The sequence below is a fragment of the Podarcis pityusensis genome, assembly GCF_964106645.2.
Source record: "Podarcis pityusensis genome assembly, chromosome: 4".
NCBI lineage: Eukaryota > Metazoa > Chordata > Lepidosauria > Squamata > Lacertidae > Podarcis > Podarcis pityusensis.
In genome coordinates, this window is record NC_138027.1 from 78522875 (window position 1) to 78539658 (window position 16784).

The following is a 16784-nucleotide window of genomic DNA, read 5'->3' on the forward strand; positions in this document are numbered from 1 at the left end:
CTTGCCGGAGATGCTGCGCAGGGCTTTCCTGGCTTTACTGGGAGGTGGGGGGATTCCCTCACCTCTCCCGAAAGCCCGCAGAAGCCGCACAACCCCTTTAAAGAGATTGCGGCTTCTCCTGGCTTTTCTGGGAGGTGGGAGAAGGGACTGATGCGGCCAGTCAGTCCCTTCTCCCTCCTGTGGAAAAGCCCGCAAGAGCGCACAGAGCTTGTGTGCGGCTCTTGGGGGCTTTTCCCGCTTGCCTCCCCCCTGCATTCGCTCCATAGGACGCACACACATTTTCCCTTGCTTTTTAGGAGGGAAAAAGTGCGTCCTATGGTGCGAAAAATACGGTACTTTATTTACATATAAACACACACGGAGCACTGCAACATGGCTCCCTCTCTCTCTAGCATCAGACAGCAAAGAGAAAGAACAAAGGATAATAGTCCCACTTCACGGAACACAGTAACACAAACATCCTGTCTCTGTCACTTCTCACTCTGATGTCAAAACATACACCATCATGTGAAAGACAACAATCCCATGACTGCAATCATGGAGCAGGAATTCTAACACAATATAGTCCTCATGCTGAATAGGGTTGGTCAATGCTTCTCTGTGACAAAGAGCTTCAAATCTACAGTACATGGAACTCAATAGCTTGCTATTGAGGGCTGGGATTTGGTGTCTGCTGAGCTCAGGGAGTGGGTCGCTCTTGGGTCCTGGCTTCACTGCACACTGTGAAAATATGCTCCAGAGGAAACAAGGTAGGAGGTAGCGTGGGAAGTTTTGGGGGAGGTGAGAGTTAGTGAAATCTCCCCCTTTTTTTTTCATTCACAGAAGGTTGTCTTCGGGTCCAATCACTGGTAGAAGTAACAAGGGTTCATATCTTTCTTTGCACTTAGGCACAGTCACTTAGAGAAGAGGTGAAGTTATTGCAGTCAGAGAGACAGCAGCTGTCAACGTCAATGGGAGACATCATTCAGACAGCAGAGAGCTATAAGGTAAAGGACAATTACTTTATCTTCATCACTTCCTGCTGTGCTTGAAGCGCTTCGGGCTTCTCTGAGCTTGTGCCCACATTGTTCCCAAGCACCTGCATTTCAGCTGCCGGGGAGTTATAAGCAGGGGCTGTGTTTGCAGTGGACAGCACTGTGCCCAAAAACCCTCTGCTTACAGCTTTGTTAGTGTGGATTTTTCTAAGGTGTTTCGCTCTTACATCATTTATTTATTTTTACATATTTGTTTTCCCATTAAAAATGGCACAAAACTCACAGAAGGATCCTGCCGAACCTATTGTTGCTGTTTATAAGCAGGGCAGTTCAAAAATGGTCAGGATTTGTATCCCAAACTCCATTCTATCTAACGGAATGGAAAAAGCAGAGGCAAGGACTCAGTTATAGATCTGCCTTACCCATTGCATGGTAACCCTAGTTTCTGTGTGTGAATTGACTCAGATGTTAGTCCCCACGTGCTTTTGTGCTTTGTTTTACCAGCAACATTTTGCTCTTTTCGAAAAAGCTTTTAGAATATAAGTATGCATCTACTTCCATCTCTTGGATGTTAACCTGTTACATCGAATACATAATTCCTTCTCAAATTTTGTTCAGATGTTCTTGTTTGATTCACAAGGTCCATGTGATTTTGCTCAATAGGACCAACTCCCAAAATTTTATACACCATTCCTAAAATTAATGGAGTTTTTGCTTTGGTTCCCCCATTTGGCATATGTAAAGCACAGTAATGACAGTGTATTACATAGTAGTTTATCTTTATTTGAGAGAGTGGAGTCATTAAAGTACACTACTAAGTAAACGCCTGGGTCAGACAGTATATTCACGTGCAGGATATTATTACTGTTATTTTCCTCTAAAATCTTTTTATCTTCTGAAGAAACCACTAAAAGTGATAAGAATCAGCCCTCACTACCCCTGGCTTCCCACAAAGATCTGTCATCATCTTTATAAATTTTAGCCAGCCTAATTGTACAGTGGCATCTAATATTTTAATAGTTTTCTAGTAAGTCGGCTGAAATGGCATATATTTGACCAGGTATATTTAAAAAAAAAAAAAAAACCTTAAGTAGCAATTATTTCACTTTGCCTGTTTTTAAAGCAGTACGATTCCATGTTAAAACACAACTTCCCAGATATTTTCAGCAAGGATGCTGAAGATTGGCTGCTTGTTGGGCCAGCCCAAGTTCATGACATGGAGATAAACATAATGTGATCTTTTAATGCCTTCATCTAGTATGCCATTTTGCTTTGCGGTATATAACAGTATAGTTGCTGTCGGATGCAACAGTGCAGATCTTTCAGACAGGTATCCAGAAAGTAAAATCTCGATTTATTTCCATGTTAAGAAGTAGCTCTGTTTCCTGGTGCTACCCTGACAAAGAATGTGGCTGCTTATGCATGCAGAACGTTGTGGGCTCATAAATAAAGGCTTAATAGAATGTGTATGTGCTCCAAGAATCTTTTAACAGAGTTTGACAAGCAAGCAGAGCAGCTGGACATTGAAAAAAAGCGAGCTCGTAAATTTGAACACCAGATAGATGACCTTACGAGACAACTGGAAAACTCTACTCAGCAGGTGCTGGTTATATAAAATCTATACAAATGGAATTTGTTCTTATTTGCGGGGAGGAGCAAAAGTGAGAATTAATGGGAGGAGATTGGGGAGTGAGCAGTCTTGAGACTAGAAAATGAAATTTGCTTTTGCAGGGCTTGAGCCCCTGTTTGTGATCTTGGGCACTTCACTTGTTTTCTAGTTGAGCACTGTTTCTTTTCCAAGAGTGGCCAGCCACATGACTCTGAGAAACCTACTGCAGGTCTTGAGGGTAACAGCATCCCCACTCTTCCCCCTGCCCACACCATTTTTAGTTCACAGCAGTGCTGCCTGGAATGGAGGCTTTATTTCACTGTCATAGCTGATTGCTACCAATCCAAAAGACCAATTTTTTTTGAAATACAAAGGTAGAAAAAGTCTATAACGAAATCTGGCTCTTTATTTTCACAAAGGAACATAAAGGTTTAATCGTGAGTTTCATTAAAAAATATTGTTTAGATAGCATTTAGTGCCTCTGAAGGTGGCACAGATTTATTTTTTAAAGTGGAAATAAGTTTTGTTAGAGACACATGATTCTCTATCCCCACCTCAATGTATTCTTAAATAATGCAGTTCTTTAAGTATATTATGCAGATAAGAAATGAGCCAACTTATATTAGATATATTTGTCTTCAGGGGGAACTATGGGAAAGTTGCTCTGATCATTAATATCTGTTCCAGCTGACGGAAATGTTATATCACGCAGGGTTGTCTGCAGTAGTTTTCTTGTGCTGTATCATTACCACTAGGGACCATTTGCAGAAAGGAACCAGTTAAATCATACATTTGCTTAGAATCAGGCATATTTAAGCTCTCCTGAGATCGATGTATCCAGGACTCTGGCCATTAAAGTAACAAAAGTGGGTTAAAAGCAATTAATATTTTTCAAGTATGTTTATGTTAGGGGGGTGTTTTTTGGTAAGAATTCCAGAGCAATTCAATGTAGAAAATACCAGAATGGTGTATGCCGTAATACTGTAAAGCATATACAAAATAAAATACAGAAAAACAGTGTCATATATTTAGTGGCATACAAAGTATGGCTGTTCACACTACTAGGAACGTCTGTGTGAACTGAAGGCTTTCAAGTAAGTTATTTTAAGCCTCACACTGGGGGGGGGGGGAGGAGTCTGGCTTTTGAAAATGGTATCTGGGTGAAATCTCCAGTGTTTTAAGTGGTGTAGCTGAATATTTCCCATCCTGACTCTGCTAATGCTGCTACTATCCTTTTTAGCAAGACCAGTGGCGTTCTGCTAATGAAGACCTCCTGACTCGTATTCAGACTTTGCAAACTAACACTAAGCTGCTAGAAACACAGCTACTGGAAACACAGAGGGCCAAAGCAAAAGTCGATAAAGAACTCGAAGCTGAAAAGCTTCTAAAAGAACAAAAGATAAAGGTGAGTGACATGTGTTAGGAGAGCAGAAAGTAGAACAGAGTAAGATAGCTATTTCTGAATGAGTAGCCCTTGCACTATTTTCTTTGCAGGACCACACTAATGCTGCAAAAGAAGTTGAAGAACTTCAAACACAACTTCAGAAAGAAAAGAAGCATCTTCAGAAAATTCTAGAAGAGCTGGAGTTGGCAAAGAAGGTAGCCTGGTAGTTTATATCTACCTCTCTCTCCCCCCGCCCCCTTGTCTTATCTTTGCATATTTACCATCTTTTCACTCAGAGCCAGTGTGGTGTAGTGGTTAAGAGCGGTAGACTCGTAATCTGGTGAACCGGGTTCGTTTCCCTGCTCCTCCACATGCAGCTGCTGGGTGACCTTGGGCCAGTCACACTTCTCTGAAGTCTCTCAGCCCCACTCACCTCAGAGTGTTTGTTGTGGGGGAGGAAGGGAAAGAAGACTGTTAGCCGCTTTGAGACTCCTTAAAGGGAGTGAAAGGCGGGATATCAAATCCAAACTCTTCTTCTTCTTCTTCAGAAGGTAGAATCCATAAAAGAGCATGCAGAACTACAGAATAGGTCTTTGCTGGGTTTTCCCCCTCCAAGTCTCTTCTAAAGGCCAAGGGACCTTCTGATTCAGCATGGGGACTCCAGGCCAATTCACAAGTTGTTGGTGATTCATATACAGCAGGGATATCCAACCAGTCGATCGTGATTGACAGGTAGATCGCCACACGATCTTGGTCGATCGCAGACAAGTAATGTCCCCGCCTCCGTCTCCCGGCGCTAGATTCCTGCGTCGGTGCCACAGCATTTGTGAACGTTTTGAAAAGCGGAATGCTAAAGCAAACTTATCTGTAGCACTTCGTGAAAAAAGCTGAACAACTCTGGCCGTCACCCCTAAAAAACGTTCAACAACTTTGGCTAACCCCCCCCCCAAAAGCTCAACAGTGGGTAGATCACTGCCATTTATATTATACTGGGAGTAGATTGCAGTCTCTTTGGAGTTGGACGTGCCTGATATATAGAATCTTGTTTTTTATTTGGGTATTCCATGGCATGTTAAACGGGGCTAAAGAATAAATGTTTGGCAGGAATGTTAGGTCTTCAGGACCAGCCAAAGCAGCGGTAGAAGTTAAAACTTGCAGGTGCCGTGTGTTTGTACAGGATGCGCATAAGAGTACAGTGATGGACATGGAAATGGCTGATTATGAACGTTGTGTAAAAGAACTTAATCAAAAGATTACTGACAAAAGCAGCAGAATTGAAGACCTTGAGCAAGAGATTAAAATTCAGAAGCAGAAGCAAGAGACTCTGCAGGAAGAAATCAGTGAGTAGCGCATTAAACTCCTCCTTGGGTCTAAATAAGTTTTTGTGGATGTTTCAGTACAGTAAGAGGGTTTTTTTATAGGTATGCCTCAGAATAGCAGAGAAGCTACATCCTCCAAACAGAGGTCAATGGCCTCTTATCCAGTAGATAGGAATAACTTTGCAAGAAATTTATTTTGTAGGATTAACAAAGTGCCATAGTATTTAGAAATCATTGGCAGTATATGCCACTTCACAAATGTTTAAAGTTCAGTAGGTTGGAAAAGCCAACACCCCTTAGAAATATTTTTTCACGTCAATGATAAATCTTTATAGCTGTTCATTCACTCTATTTCTTCTAAAAGGATGTCTAGATTTTTAGTTGGGTTTAAAGCAGTTCTTGTCTGAAAATAGTATTTTAAAGTGAAGATTGCAACGTTCTGGTATAGTTTTAATTCTAGTAAAAAGTTTAAATCAAGGAGCAAGAAGGAAGCTTCATTTCTTCTTTCCAAGCCTTTATAGGAAAATCTGGAAGAATTTCATTGAAAGTTCTGCTGCTTGCTTTCTGAATAAATTACCTTCAACGTTTACTTTGTTCACTAGAATCATTCCAGAATACTGTACAAGAGTATGAGGGGAAAAACACGAAGATCAAACAGCTGCTGGTGAAAACGAAAAAGGAATTGGCTGACTCAAAGCAAGCAGTAAGTCCCTATGCTTTCTAATGATTTGTTCTCTCTTCTGACAAAGTAAAAATGATGCTGCTTCATTTCACTCTTCTGCAGCATAGTGCTAAATTATTCAAGATGCTCTTGTTTTGCAGGGAAATGAACTTCTGAGGCTTCAAGCATCTTTAAAAGGGGAGTTGGAAGCAAGTCAGCAGCAAGTCGAAGTTTATAAGGCAAGATCTCCCCCCCCCCAATAAAAAGTAGTGAGATGCACAGTGTTGCACCTCCCCAGAGTGGTAGCTAAAGCTGTATGTTAAAAACCGTAACTGCAATCAATTGCTATCATACATGCTATCTCCCTGAAATACTACATTTTTCAAGATGATCCTCTGCTGTTACGTATTTACAAATAAGTTGCATTGAAATCAATAAAACCTTACTAGGTAAGGATGCACTCTTAGACTCAGTTTCCAGAATAAGTACCACTGAGTTCGGTGGTGTTACTTTGGAGTAAAGGTAAAGGGACCCCTGACCGTTAAGTCCAGTCGCGGATGACTCTGGGGTTGCGGCGCTCATCTCGCTTTACTGGCCGAGGGAGCTGGCGTACAGCTTCCGGGTCATGTGGCCAGCATGACTAAGCCGCTTCTGGCAAACCAGAGCAGCACACGGAAATGCCGTTTACCTTCCCGCCGGAGTATTTATCTACTTGCACTTGATGTGCTTTCAAACTGCTAGGTTGGCAGGAGCAGGGACCGAGCAACGGGAGCTCACCCTGTCATGGGGATTCGAACCGCCGACCTTATGATCGGCAAGCCCTAGGCTCTGTGGTTTAGACCACAGCACCACCCGCGTCCCTTTACTTTGGAGTAGTTGTGTACATACTGCTATTACATGCTTTTGGATCTGGATGTCATTGTGGTCGTTTTCTGTACCCAGTCCCTCCCCAATGCCCAGAATAGATTTCAAGTCTGAGAATAAAGAAACTGGGCACAATCCAATCAAAACTGAGCCTTTTTAAGTCCTGTTGATTTCAGTGAAGAGAGTTAGGCGTGTGCGGACAACTCCTATTGAAATCAGTGTGGGGCCCCGAAATGCTTGACAGGATTGTTCCAAATATATTCCTTTTAATAAAATTAAAAGCAGCTTGTAAATTGGATTGCCAAGCTGCATCCGTTCTCCACTCATGCCACACCACTATGTTTTGTGGTCAATGTTATATTCATTTCACTTTTTTTCCTACATTAGTGCAGTGAGAAATATACAATGTCACATATGACTAAAGTCTTTGGCCAAAATGGTGTGTCTCATTTTTTCTCCACGTGAATACGTTTTTGGAAGCTGCAGGAATTCCAGGCTATAAATTCCATGACAAAAATTTCATACACAGTTTTTACGTGCAACTTTATGTGTAAGGATGTTTTTATATCAAGTAGCTCTTGGTTAATTGCAACTACTTGAATTCATCGCTTCATGCCACTTGTTAAACATTTGACTATTTACATATTTTCGAATTTAGCAACAAAACAGTATCCTCTTTTGCAACAACCAGACCTAAGCCGCTAAGTGGAGCACTTTTGCTATGGAAAAGAGTGAAAAAGCAAAGTAAAGGTATTCCTGTGCCACCAAAATTGTTCCAGAGGGTTCTTGGAAGCTTCAGATTTTGTCAATTTGATATTCCTTATTACTGTCCAATCCAAAATGGAAACTTGTAGCAATAACTTTTCATTTAATGAGAAAACACCATTGTCAACAGCTAAATTCAAATATTTTGGATCTGTGAATGTCCTTTTACAGATCCAGTTGGCCGATATAACCTCAGAAAAACACAGGATACAGGAACACCTGCGGACTTCACTAGAGCAACACCAGAGGGTGCAGAGTACTTATCAGCAGAAATTAGCAGCTCTTCAAGAGGAATGTAGTACAGCAAAGGTATTTTCTTGTGGGGGAGGCATTCCAGTTCCTAAGGAATGGCTCCTCTATGAAAACGTCCAGTAAGCATCTTAACAGTTGCTTAGAGGTTGGGAGATGCTGCCTGACATTCAGTACTTTTGAAAAATGAATTATTAAGTTTCCCAGCTTTGTGCGCCTCTCAGATCTCCAAGGGGCTTGTGAAGAGCCAATGTTTTTATTAAAGTCAATCTTAGTTCTAAAGACCAAATGCTCACCATGGCATGCAACAGTTCCTTTTAGGAGAATTAATTCGTCATCTTTCCCTATGAGCAAAACTGCTTGGCATCTTACTTTTCTTTCGATTTTGCCGTATATCCATGACTGGTAGACTTTCCTGGTGTTGCTATGTCTTAGATACAAATGCAGCATAAAAGAGAAAAGTCTGACTGGTTGCAAGGAGGTTAAAGTTAGAGGTGCTAAGCACCACAGTATGTATATAGATATTATTTTAGGCTTTGCGATATACAGGTTAAATTAATCTGATTGTATGGAAGGTAATTCAGCTGCATTTAGAACACCTGAACTGGCGAAAGTTGGGATTTGTACTTTGTAATAGATGGAGTGGAGTGGAAAAAGCTGTATTTCCCATAAGGATATTTTGGGGAGCAGGAAGGGGAATCAAGTTACAAAGAGTTTTCAATCAGTTGCAAAGAACGCTTGTACTGCTTGAACCTCCCACCCCTTTGTGTTTACTGCACAAAGATAAATGATTGCTGTTTTTGCTTTCTGGGCAGTGTTTTTTTGCATGCTCTTCAGCAGACTTCCAAACTGAACATAGAATTATCTATCTTCTTGGTTGCTTTTACAAAGCAGAATGACTCAGAATCCGTGTCAGTTATAACTAGGCGTGTGATTAATGTGTGTGTAGGAGGGGACTGGCTTGTGATGGGAGAATGTGTCATGGAACAGAAGTGTGGCTTGTGAGGTTTCTGCCCCTGGCTTGCATTGTAATTGTTGCCGGTTGTCGTTGGTTACACTTGGATTACAAAATAGCATTGTACTTGGTCATGCATTAAATGTGTGCATTGAAGCTACAAATGATGTGCCTTTGAAACAAAGGTGTTTAGTTTTTTTACTGTCATCGTTTAAGAACAGATTATCCTGTGAAGCTCAAGGGAGGGGTGTAATATTTCTCTAATTAAAAAAAGAAGAAGTGTGTGAATGGATGTGTATATCTACATGTGCATCACAAGTAACTCTTTAGGTTTTGTTCCTTATGCAAATTGAAATAACCTTCGGCCCTCATATGTCATTGCAGGCAGAATACTGCGCTGTAACCTCTGAATTTGAAAGCTACAAAGTCCGCGTTCATAATGTTTTAAAACAGAAGAATAAGTCTTCTCACTCTGAAGCGGATGTGACCAAGCAAGAAAGGTAAGTGTTGCACAGTTGGAAGGTTTTGGTGGATGCTGGTTTAAATCAAAAGTCCATTCTCAGGGCGTTTGTTAATATTAGGGCTCAAAGTTTCTCAGTTCACAGATTGCCTCAGTGGTATTTGCAAAGTAGATCTAGAATCTTACTTAGTCCCAAGTGGAAATAGAGACGAAAAAGGTTCATAGTACACTTAATATTTGTCTGATTCAGATGTAACACTAAAATATACCTCTATTTAACTTCCCTCTCCTCCGATGCAGTCATTGTGATCCTGCTTGTATTTCTCCAGTCCACTTTGCATGCAGCAGCCATACAATGTGGCAAACTTCCATGCTCTTGTTTGTGGAGTTCCGCTTGTTCCAAAGTACAAAAGTTTGATTTGATTTGGATGTGTATGATGAAATGCAGATCCATTCATCACTTCTTTCAGCCTTAAATTCTTCAATTCTGTTATGGATTTGGAACTATGTAGATGCAGTCATGGAAGACTAACAAAGCACAGAAGAATTTCCATTTTTTTTGTGATTTAGGAAGGTACACTTGAAGGTTCAGGAAAAGGTACACGCTTGCCGTGTTTAGTAGTGTGTTTTTCTTTTCTTTAGAGAACACATGGAAAATATAATAGACCAACTGAAGATCAAATTGCAAGACACTCAGCATAACTTACAAATGAATATAACCGAGCTTCAGTCACTGCAGACTGAACACGACACTCTGCTGGAAAGGCACAATAAAATTCTTCAAGAGACTGTGGCAAAGGAAGCAGAGCTCCGAGAAAAGTACGTTAATACACCTTGTAAATTCCATTGTGCTGATGACTGGTGTTTCATCTTTGAATTTTGTGCCCAAGCGGATCTTTGGAGCTAAAAGCCTCCATGCCTTCGGTGTTCCTATGGTGGGAAGTTGTTTCAATAAATCCTTGCTGTTCTCCACCCCCTTCCTAAGTTGAAACGTCTTTAACATTTCCTTGTTTAACTAACATGGACATTCTTTGGCTGCGTGGAAATACCTTCCAGGCTCTGCACAATCCAGTCTGAAAACATGGTGATGAAGTCGGAGCATGCGCAGATTGTCAGCCAGCTGACAGCCCAGAATGAAGCTCTTCGCAACAGTTTCCGCGATCAAGTCCGGCACCTGCAAGAAGAGCACAGGAAGACTGTGGAGACCTTGCAGCAGCAGCTGTCCAAAGTAGAAGCCCAGCTTTTTCAACTCAAAAGCGAGCCCAACACCAAAAGTAAGTTATCCGATACTCACTGAAGGAATAATGCTGAGCTGAGCTCACCTAGCAACTGTTTCTGTGCTTGTCGAATAAACTCCACTTAGGACTCTATTCCCCAGCTTCATGTAAGGTGAATTGCCAATTCTGTCACCGATTCGAGTCTCCTATTACATAATGTCCTGTGGCAGGACTAGTTTTCCTGTTAGGCAGGATGGTAGCAAAGGGTTTTTTTGGGGGGTGCACCTCTGCAGAGCCAAGCAGTTTTACTCTTACTACTATCAGGGGCAGACTTTGGTATTACGGCACCCTTAGCAAGTCCAAAATTTGCCCCTCCCCCAGGTCTCATGCTGTGCGGAGGTGTGAGGGCTCCCACCTCCTTCCTGTAGCTGAGCAAGTGCTTGCCGGAGCCTCCCTAAAACCACCTCTGTTACTGTTTTTATATCCAGGTGGGTAGGGATTAGATCATGAGGCTGGGGGCCAGATCCAGCCCAGTCGCCTTTTAAATCCAGCCCGCAGACGGTCCAGGAATCAGCGTGTTTTTACATGAGTAGAATGTGTCCTTTTATTTAAAATGCATCTCTGGGTGATTTGTGGGGCCTGCCTGCTGTTTTTACATGAGTAGAATGTATGCATCTCTGGGTTATTTGTGGGGCATAGGAATTCGTTCTCCCCCGCCCCCCCCCCAAAAAAGTATATAGTCCGGCCACACAAAGTCTGAGGGACAGTGGACTGGCCCCTTGCTGAAAATGTTTGCTGACCCCTGTTCTGCTTCAGGAATGAATCAACAGTTATCCTGGGGCATTTCTATGTTGTGCAGCAGTGTGTCTTTTGTTACTTAAAAAAAATATAGGCTGTTAACAATGTTTAGGTAATTCCCTTCCAAATGTTTTGTTTTGTTTTGTTTTGTCTCGGAATTGCTTTATAATGGCTTATTTTTCCAGGTTCTGCTCCAGCCAACCTTCCAGCAAAGAACTTGCGAGAGCGGAGGAGCACTGACCTTCCTCTTCTTGATGTCCACACTATAACCAGGGAGGAGGGCGAAGGAATGGAAACCACTGACACAGAGTCTGTATCTTCTGCCAGTAATCACATGCCGTCGTTGGAACAGCTTCTTAATACCCCTGATGCAAAATTTGGTAAGGAAGGCTTGCTCATGCATTGATGCAGATCGTATTTTAAAGTTTTGTTTTTGGCACAATACCGAACTTGGCACAAGTTGTACGACTTCTTTATTGTTGCATTGGACTTCTTTATTGTTGCATTGAGGTCTGTCATACTTTCTTCATGTTTAGCCCTCATCATGAGCCATGATGATGCACATATGGCCTAGGGAATGTCAAATTCAGCCTAGAGATGCACATTCTTCAAGGCCTGTTGAAAATTCTGTGTATTGCGACAGGTTCCCAGGGCAGCATGTTTACGGAAAACATATGCGCATGTTCTTCATGAAACCTGGCAAACATGCACCGTCACCAGTTGCCATGCACATAACCTGCTCAACCTGTATTCCCCTTAACATATACACACTTGCAGCTGTAAGAAATAGTAGAAGCATCAATCACATTTGAAACTGGCTTATTGTGAACCATTTTAGAAGCTCCACACTGGGAAGCTGAACTCACCAAAGAAGAGTTGGTGCAGAAGCTGAACACCACGTCGAAGAGTGCGGATCACTTAAATGGACTGCTGCGCGAATCGGAAGCCACCAACGTGATCCTCATGGAACAAATAAAGGTTAGCAGGCATACCCTTACCAAGCTCTGGTGAACTGCATGGTGCATCAGTTTTTGTTTGCAAAGTCTAAAAATCCTTTTGTGATTATGTGAACTCAGTGCTATTCTCGTTCCCACACCTTGACAGCTTCTCCCCATCAGCTCACAGAAATACTGTCTTCCCCACCTTTGTGATCATGAGGACTAACAAATCCTCACAGAATGGAATCTCCTATTAAGGTTTTGGTTCTTCCCTAGGAAAAGGAGTCAGGCAACGTCAGGAAATGTAAATGAATATGGGCTAATAGAGTGTTAAAAAGGCAGAATATGAAGTAGTAGGGAAGCCTCCCCAGAGGTCTAGGAAAATCAGGAACTGGAAATTAGCCGAATAGATTTTTTACGGCTAAGAATGTCAGTTGCCTGTCAGTGAGAATACAGTGAAATGTGAAGCAATTGGGACGAGGCGAGGAGACTCCATCACTGTCACCGGAGGAAAGCATTTTTACACAGTGAGTTTCCTGGTGCACAGTCCCATAAGTGATTAGAAAGAGTCGGAAATGGGGCGAGCTTGAGTCAAGCTCCGCTTCCAAGCAGAAGCTTGAGGGCTTCAGTGACTGCTATTGACTCAGTGGTGAGAAGTGTAAAAGACCGAAGGGGAGAGGGACCCTCAAAAAGAGGGTGACTGTATACCAACAGATACTTTGAGATTGCCAACCCCTTTAAATTGCCTGAAGCCGGGATGTGGGGAGCCTGTGTTCATAGCTTCCTGACTTCCTATGGGAGTTCCTGCTTGCCCACAACCCCTTGAAACACTGTTGGAAGGGGATGTCACCACTAGGAGAAGCTATAGCAACTACTTTATTGCAGGCTTTCCTCCAGCCTCCTTTCTCTCACCCAGGTTCTCAGTGTCTTTCTTCTGCTGGTTTCAGTGCATCTGAGAGCCAGTTCATGCTGCTGAGTTCCTCCTTGTTGTCTCGCATGGGGGTGCATCACTGCATGGGAAAAAGTTAATCTGAAATAGGCTGTGCCCATTATTGCCGCTGCTAGACAGCTAGACTAGTGACTGGGAGTGGCCGCCGAGACTATATAACATCTGAAAGACCTACATTGGCTCCCAGTACGTTTCTGAGCACAATTCAAAATGTTGGTGCTGGCCTTTAAAGCCCTAAACGGCCTTGGTCCTGTATACCTGAAGGAGCATCTCCATCCCTATTGTTCAGCCCAAACACTGAGGTCCAGCACCGAGGGTCTTCTGACGGTTCCCTCCCTGCAAGAAGTGAGGTTGCAGGGCACCAGGCAGAAGGGCCTTCTCTGGAGTGGCACCCGCCCTGTGGAACGCCCTCCCATCAGATGTCAAGGAAATAAACAACTGTCTGACTTTTTGAAGTATAGGGACGTTTTTAATATTTGAGGTTTTATCGTGTTTTGAATATTCTGTTGGGAGCCGCCCAAATCCAGCCAGATGGGCGGAGTATAAATAATATGTTGTTGTTGTTGTTGTTGTATTATATAGACAAACATGTAGGGGTTGTTCACTCAATCACTTTGCACGACCCAGTCTGTTTGTTTTTATTGTGTTGGTTAGTTGCTTTTCTTAAGAATGTAACTCAAAGCGATTTTCATTGAACCAATTAAAAACGATGATAAAAACCTAAGAGTGCAACAGTTCAAATAAAGTACTAGAAAGCACTGTTAATAAAAAGGCAGGTCTGCAAATCCCACCCAGCTAAGAGGCCACAGTATCCTTCAGTTCAAAGTCTAAAGGTGCAGGGTGGGGGAAGAGAAATTGTTGCTTCATACCTTAAACTAAACAAGGATGGTGCCAGGCATACCCCCTTGGGGAGAGCATTCCACTTGTGTTACCACCTTCCAAACCCCCTGTGGAGGGTGCACCGAAAGAAGGGCCTCAGATGATGATCGCAAGGTTCAGGGTGGTTCATAAGGTAAGGAAAGTTTATCCTTTCCTTCATTCACTGGTGTATCTGCATATGTGATCATGTTGAAGCAATTTAGCAGTAATAATAATAATAATAATAATAATAATAATAATAATAATTTATTATTTGTACCCCGCCCATCTGGCTGGGTTTGCCCAGCCACTCTGGGCGGCTTCCACAAAGACCAAAAATACACTAATATGTCATACATTAAAAACTTCCCTGAACAGGGCTGCCTTAAGATGTCTTCTGAATGTCAGGTAGTTGTTTATCTCTTTGACATCTGATGGGATGGGAGGGCGTTCCACAGGACGGGCGCCACTACCGAGAAGGCCCTCTGCCTGGTTCCCTGTAGCCTCACTTCTCGCAATGAGGGGACCGCCAGAAGGCCCTTGGCGCTGGACCTCAGTGTCCGGGCAGAACGATGGGGGTGGAGACGCTCACAAGTTCTATTCTGTTCTATGTATCACGGCATGCTTTCATGCCACGTTCAGTCTGCCCGGGAACTTGGACCGGTGCAGAAATGCGCCAACCTTTTCCTCGTGCCATTTGTCTTAACATGTCATGACGGTGCCCTGTTGGGCTTCTTCGCGTCCACGTGTTGTTATCTTAAGAGATCTTTCTTTGATTTTGACCTCCAGCTTCTTAAAAGTGAAATAAGGCGATTGGAAAGGAACCAAGAGCGAGAGAAATCTGTTGCTAATCTGGAATATCTGAAGAATGTTCTGCTCCAGTTTATATTCCTAAAATCGGGCAGTGAAAGAGAGAGGCTTCTGCCAGTCATTGACACCATGCTGCAGCTGAGTCCAGAAGAAAAAGGAAGGCTTGTTGCGATAGCTCAAGGTACATGAAGCTTTTATTTTCATTTTGCTACTGGTGTTATCTGAGAAAGGGAAGTGGGACAGTTGCTGTTGGTGGTGAGCTTTGCAGCAAGATAGAAATTGAGAGAAATCTGGCTCTCTTCCCATCTGCAAGGGCATGCATACAGTCAGAACTGCAAGGACAGAGAGCGGGTTTCTACAGTTTAAACTCCCAACATCTAAGAAACAAGATACCTGTGACAATTTTAATGTAAACTATAACATGTAACTATAAAATCTGAGTCATTTTTCTTCCCAGAGCAGGGTTTTTTTGGGGGGAGGGTGCATGTTCAGCAATGTGCTGAACACGACTTTTGATCTGAAAATAATGCTAACATGGCTATACTATACATGGCTGCGTTGGTAGAACATGAGACTCTTAAACTCAGGGTCGTGGGGTTGATTCCTGCATTCCCTTCCAACTCTACAATTCTGTGATTCTGCATCTATGATTCTGTCATTCCTAGATCCTGCAAGAAAGTGTTCCATGGCCGATTCTTGCTTAACTTTACTTTTTGTACGGGTAGCTTCTGACTCAAGTCAGGTTCGATATCCACATTTTAAGGCACAATTAATATACTGGCCATTTGAATCATGCTTTTAGTTGTGCGATCGAAAACCTATATTGGCTCATATTTAAAGGATTTTTGTGTGTTTTTCTTAAGGTGAGGAAGAGAGCACATCGCAACCTTCAGGCTGGGCGTCGTACTTGCACAGCTGGTCAGGACTGCGATAAGACTGTGATATGACTTCTCGTTTGTTCAAACGTTCAGAGTTTGCAATTGCACTGGGAAGAATCTCAACACTGAAGAATGAAGTATATATATGTGTAACCCCAGGGTAGCTTGTGTTGTTTTCTCTTTTGGCCATTTTAAGCAGGTAACTTGATTTTTGACTAAGGATTGTAGAAGACATGTGGACAACAAATTCTGCTTTCAGGTTTGGGTCCCCTTTACTGCCTTTAGCTTCAGGTATGCGAGGTCTTGTACATCTGTTAAGCTCTCCAGTCTGAAAGAGCTACTCCACATTTGTGTGTGTGTGTCTGTCTGTCTGGAGCTGCCCTCTCCCATCACCTGGAGAAATATCTTATGTACACTGGAACTCTGGTTTGGGGTGTCCAACTCATCAGACATCTTCATTTTTTATTTATCCAGAAAAAAATGCACTATACAAGTTGGTGAGTATCAGTAAGACTCAAATTGACAGGTCTGACCATGTGTTTTCCAGTTTTGTTGTTCAAATCACCACCTCCTTATGACCAGCAGCATCAGAAGCATGCTTTTTCTCGTCAAAGTACTTTAAGACATAGCTTATGAATTGCTTATGTCTTTCAAAAGGAAAGAGGGGCATACAGAAATAAAATTTAAAAAATCTGGCTGTCTGCCCTACATTCAATTTATTCAATTCTAGGAATCTTGCCAAACTCATTTAGTGATTTCTCAAGCTTAATAAGGTAATATCTAGTGTTCGGGATTTTGCTGTGTGTCATATACCCTCTTGAATTGTGCATTAAAGTCATTAGCTAATGAGCATCAAGAACGAGACGCTTTAGAAAGTGACATTACAAAAACGAAACGGGAAAAAACTTCGTTAAATTAAAAGATTGGGAAATGCATTGTACTGGTTCTTAAGTAGCCGCTGACGTCGATGATTATGCTACTCACGAATTTACTGAGACGGAAGATCCTAAAATAGGATTGAGTTTGCTGAAGGTTGTGAATTCTAAATATAATTGTCAGTGGTCATCGAAGATGAGGGCTCTCTGGAAAGGGTCAG

At 42.3% G+C, this 16784-nt stretch overlaps 1 protein-coding gene across 1 annotated transcript in view; it reads left to right on the top strand.

Annotated features, from left to right (window-relative positions):
• GCC2 (GRIP and coiled-coil domain containing 2) overlaps window positions 1-16366 on the top strand; it is a 30344-nt gene extending 13978 nt beyond the window's left edge. Inside the window, exons 9-23 of the mRNA XM_081002909.1 lie at window positions 888-986; window positions 2455-2574; window positions 3824-3988; window positions 4078-4182; window positions 5145-5307; window positions 5889-5989; window positions 6109-6186; window positions 7748-7885; window positions 9165-9280; window positions 9883-10059; window positions 10297-10514; window positions 11441-11635; window positions 12094-12233; window positions 14790-14991; window positions 15674-16366. Of these exons, the coding sequence (XP_080859035.1) occupies window positions 888-986; window positions 2455-2574; window positions 3824-3988; window positions 4078-4182; window positions 5145-5307; window positions 5889-5989; window positions 6109-6186; window positions 7748-7885; window positions 9165-9280; window positions 9883-10059; window positions 10297-10514; window positions 11441-11635; window positions 12094-12233; window positions 14790-14991; window positions 15674-15744 (2088 nt within the window). The 3' untranslated portion in view covers window positions 15745-16366. The remainder of the gene's footprint in view (window positions 1-887; window positions 987-2454; window positions 2575-3823; window positions 3989-4077; window positions 4183-5144; window positions 5308-5888; window positions 5990-6108; window positions 6187-7747; window positions 7886-9164; window positions 9281-9882; window positions 10060-10296; window positions 10515-11440; window positions 11636-12093; window positions 12234-14789; window positions 14992-15673) is intronic.
• Window positions 16367-16784: the final 418 nt, after the last annotated feature.